This window comes from Pundamilia nyererei, unplaced genomic scaffold (assembly GCF_000239375.1).
Source record: "Pundamilia nyererei isolate P.nyererei 1_Seehausen unplaced genomic scaffold, PunNye1.0 scaffold00044, whole genome shotgun sequence".
Lineage (NCBI taxonomy): Eukaryota > Metazoa > Chordata > Actinopteri > Cichliformes > Cichlidae > Pundamilia > Pundamilia nyererei.
The window spans coordinates 39,515-44,461 of record NW_005187445.1 but is presented as its reverse complement, the minus strand read 5'-3'; the positions used below and the strand labels follow the sequence as shown (position 1 = coordinate 44,461).

The following is a 4,947-nucleotide window of genomic DNA, read 5'->3' as shown; positions in this document are numbered from 1 at the left end:
CTTTATGACTCACATAGCATGAAATCATTATTAAGGGCTTTTATGGATAATTCAGTGTAATCACATTATAACAGGTGTTACCGAGGGAATCTTATATTTACTCTAATACGTCATAATTAAATACTTGTTTTCTCTTATTAAAACTGCTGTTATCGTTACGGGGACGCTGGGTATGAGTAACACACTTAGCACGAGCAGTCTTTTAAAAAAATGTTGCTGGGGGTGGATTCCTGATGTGATGGTTTCAGTTTCTCTTACTTGGTTCAGTGTTTGCTGGGTTCTTATTAACAGTAACATGTGTAATGTACATTTAGATGCTAACACTGGCAGATCGAGGTCGATGATGAGGCAACAGGAGTCTGAGTCCTTTCTGTGAGCCAAGAAAATATCTCGAATCAAGATGTTCCCTGAGTGCAGATGCCTTATTCAAACATTGAACCAAATCACTGTCATAATCATTTAAGTGCATTATATTTTTCTGATTTCTTTGTCCTAAAATAATCAATATGTGCCACTTGGGAAAGCTCTGGGTAGTGTGTCAGAACATCTTCCTACCATGACCCAGAATCCATCCCAGAGTCCCAACATGCTGTTAACGATTTCGATCCGCTCCTCACGTGTTAACCTCTTCGACATGTCAATGGCTGTGAACAAAGAGAAACTTGTAAATAACTCATGAAAGAATAAAGTTACGTTGAAACCACGAGCACCATTGTTTTTCTTGTGACATTACCAATAAGTTTGATGTGTCACATGGCCCTCTTACTATTGAAAAAACAAAAGTTGTATCCAAGATGGCCAACTTCTAAATGTAATTTATAGATAAAAACAAAAATATAGATCATCACCCCTAGTCTTATTTTCTGAGCAAGTAAATGCTTTTTAAAACATATTCCACTTTAAAAACACAAAAGCACTTTACACAGTTTGTATTTTAATAAAAGTAGTGACTGTGAAGACTCAACATTAGTGAGACTACAAGAGGGCATCCAACCATTGACAAGAATGTTAATTTCCAAAACAGAAAGGTTAACAAACCAGATTTTCTTTGACAAAAAAATTTTTTTTTCCATGTTTATTTTTTTCTGTAAATGAGTCCTCGTGATGTGATGAAAAGTACAAAACGGAGAGGACAGACACGCACAAAACAATTCACAATTATCCGTTTAAACATATTTATGGATGAAGAACCTCTCCTGTACAAGTATATGAGGAATCACAATGTTATTTATCAGAATCTATAAAACAACCTTGTCCGTGGTTAAGATGCGACACCTGCTATGCAAACGGTGCTGGGGCTGTGTTCACTTCCCAAGTTCATAACAAATATCAAATAGGTACAATATGTTTAATGGAATCTATGATCACAAAAGCTGCAAGGGTCCCTTCTTGTGTGTAGTTTGTACGTTGAGTTCATCCAACTCTTCTGCTGTCTTTTATTGCTTCAGGAATCCTGCTCCAGCTGCTCTAATTCCTCTTGTAAGGCCTTTGCCCGACCCAGCTTCTCCAACTGATCCTTTGTTGGCTGTTTTATTTCCCCTGAGTCCACTTTCTGCTGCAACTCCTCAACCTGTCGCAGCTTCTTTTTTACGTTTTTGATCTTCTTAGCCTTTTCAGCCGCCGCTGCTGAAGAGTCAATGGAAGAAGCCGCAGAAACAGGCGCCGCCGTCTTGTTTTCAGACTTGTCGCTCTCTGAAATGGACACATTCTCGACAGCGTTGCTCACCGACTCCACGTCCGTATCTCCATCCTGGCCCTGCTGCTGCTGTTTTCGTTTTTCCTTACGTTTCATGTTGCGTTTGGCAGACTTTGAGAGACCAGCTGTGTCACTGTCCCCACACCCGGGGATCTTCTGCTGCTGCTGTTGTGTTGGTTGTGCTGCATCAGTTGGGTTCAAACCAGGGGGCAGATCTGGTTTACTCTTAAAAAACTTGACATACTTGTTTTCATACCTAAAGCAAGAGAAATGCAATTTAAATAATAGCATATGAGTAATTTTTATTAACGATGCAGCCCTACAAATGCACAAAAAGAAAGTGTGTACACTGTAGGGAAAGAAGAAGGGCGCTTACACAGGGACTTCTTCCTGGGGCACATAACCGTCCTTCACTCGCCTCGGCTTCCTCCAGGTTCCATCAGGTCGCTGAGTAGCAGCGATGTATTTCCCTGAAGCGAAACAGGCAAAGCATTTTAGAGATGACATACACCTTTGTGCAGGAGTGACCTGAAAATGTCTACTGCTTCTATTCTCACTGGATATTTTCCATGTTTTCCCAGAAAGGCAACACTGATGATTTAAAAGAAAGACTTGGACAGTGTGAGATTCCTGCAGCCCCAAGGCCCCGACCAACTACATGTATTAACTGTGAATCTTACGTTAATACAGTGCTTTTTATGGATTTCCATACATTTTAGGCATTTTAAAACCCATAAAATGTGATACTAACATGTTCCTACTTTGCAAGATTATTTTAGCAAATCTCAAAAGTCCACCATAAACCAAGGAGCTAACTCTAACTTTAAAGGTCTCTAACAAATCCTTATGCTAAGAGAGGAAAATAAAGACATTTTCAGCTGCATTTACTTTTTCCCCAATTTGTGGACTCTAAATTGGTTTGCATAGTTCGGTTCAGTTCAAAGTTACATACCAAACTTTGGACAGCTTAATACAAATAAGCACACTGCAAGTCATTATATTTTTGAGTGCATGGAAAAAATGTTTCAAAAGGCACTAATACCACAAACAAAGCCAAGGTCTAAGCAGTGAACCATGAAGCCTAGTAAAAAATAAACAGGTGACTTATAGCAATATACATTCCCTTTAATGTGTTTAATATGTGCATCCAAGACAACAACTTGATGTAGCTGAAAATAAAGAAAAGAACATTAACCAGTCAACTTAGTTTACAAGTATGTGCATAGAATACATTCTTCGTGTCACATTGTGAACCACTTAAAAGGTTGTACACATATCAATCGAACGACCCCACAGTCACAGAAACTTCACACCAAAACACAACACATGCAGAATCATTACAGTGAGCAAGTGTGAAAGTGGCTTTACTGCAGATCATCTCAACAACAACAGTGCTAGAGTTTTCTTTAAATGCAGGGACATATTTAGTTTATTGCACACAGAGGTAAAACTTGTTTAAGGACTGTTATAAGGTTTACACACCACTAGATGTCACTGTGCTTGTTTGGAAAATAAGTGAATAACAAATCAAATTTATCTGCTTTTATTAATTCACAACTCTCCGTTATTTTTAACAATTGTACAGTCAAAAAATGTTTTTTTATTTACTACAGATGTTCTTTGGATTAAATTACAGCCTCTAAACGGACTTAATACAGTGACAGTCTAAGACAACATCAGCTTAATTCACGGCATCAGCAGCGTTAGCTCTAGCTGTTGCGGCCACTAACAGATTATCCCTCTACACGGAATTTAAAGTCAAATATCCAGATGTTTTCCTAAGCACCATGGAAATGTGTGTCTGACACCTATAAGCGTTATGTTAAACGGTGATTTAACTCTAATAACTAATAAAGTGCGCCTGGAGTGTTTAGCAACACGCTAACTAGCTTTACGGAAGACTTAGCCATTTTTAGTTACTAGCATTAGCTAGCTGCAACATAGAAAACCGTCAGTTGGCGGTGTCGGGGAACTATAAACGATGAATGCTGCAAAGGCGAAAGACGGGCTATCTCTCCCCTGTAGCTGTAAGATTTAAAATGTAAGATACATTTTCTTTGAGACAAAGGTCTGGCACATGCATCAGCCTTACCAGATTCATCTGTCACATAGGGGGTTGCCATTTTGGTGTAGTGAGCTACTCCGCTCCCCTCGCTCTGGATTACTATCTATCGGTAATGGTGTACCCAAAGGTCCCCTCCTTTACCTCGCTCACTCACAGCACCACACTTACAGCTTTTTAAACATCTGCTTTAAAGTTATTTCGCCGCTCGATGTGTGCCCGATCATGACAGCACATGTGTATGGCTGTTAAAGAGGCTGGCGGGCGGTGCAAGGTAACACAACGAGCGTACCCTATTCTTCGACTTCGGAAATGACGACGTGGATTCTGGGTTGCCAGGTTTGGACAGTATGCGTATTGTTCTCACGTTAATAAAAAAATACAAAAAGAAAAGTCGTGTTAAATTTGTTAGTTCTTAAAAACCTCCCTTCTTTCTATTCCAAATGCTATTTTTTTCTTCTTTCTGTATTTTTTGGAAGTCTGTCCTTTGGAGATAAATCTAATCAATTTGATTAAAAAAAACCTTCTCTATTTTCTCTCTATTGAACTAACAAAGATCCAGATTATACTTTCCAGTATGTACTCGTGCTGTTTTTTTGTTGCCCGATCTTGTACACTTAATCTTTTTTTAAACCAAAAGAATAACTCCTTTTGAAAAGCTGTTAAAAGATAACAGATTGATATTACATTGATAGATTATTAAACATTTGTATGGCAGAGCTGCCATAAATTAGTCAATTGTTCACTTCGTTGATTAAAAGAAAAGTAATTTGCAATAGTTCTGAGTTATTTTCATGCAAAGTATAAAAATATTCATTTTCAGCACAAATACCATTTCACTATGTATTATTCTGTAACTGTTAGAGAGCCAGACACAATTGGAATTTATTAGCTCAGGTAACAATGAATTGCTTCATCCACTGATGGAAAGGACCCTGGATGTGCCTGTAAAACTTTTAATTATTCTTCTATTTATTTTGTTTACTATTTCATTATGTTGTTTTGACATAAGCCTGGGCATCAAGCGTAATTACAATGTACTGGGGGAAATTAGTCTGAAATATTTTAAAGTTTCACTTTGAATTTTGCACTTTTTCTTAAATGCATTGTTCTTAATTATTTTGAATAATAACCAAAAACTGCATGAGTTTATTCACTAATGCAGTTCCATGCAGCTGTAAAAAGAATT

At 37.9% G+C, this 4,947-nt stretch overlaps 1 protein-coding gene across 1 annotated transcript; it reads right to left on the bottom strand.

The window, feature by feature from the left end:
• Positions 1-914: 914 nt before the first annotated feature.
• pym1 (PYM homolog 1, exon junction complex associated factor) lies at positions 915-4,083 on the bottom strand. Its single transcript, XM_005731573.1, has 3 exons — positions 3,789-4,083; positions 2,073-2,166; positions 915-1,952 (listed from the first exon to the last, which is right to left on the bottom strand). The coding sequence occupies exons 1-3, from the start codon at positions 3,817-3,819 to the stop codon at positions 1,445-1,447; spliced, it is 633 nt and encodes a 210-aa protein (XP_005731630.1). The 5' UTR covers positions 3,820-4,083; the 3' UTR covers positions 915-1,444.
• Between the last annotated feature and the right edge of the window lie 864 nt (positions 4,084-4,947).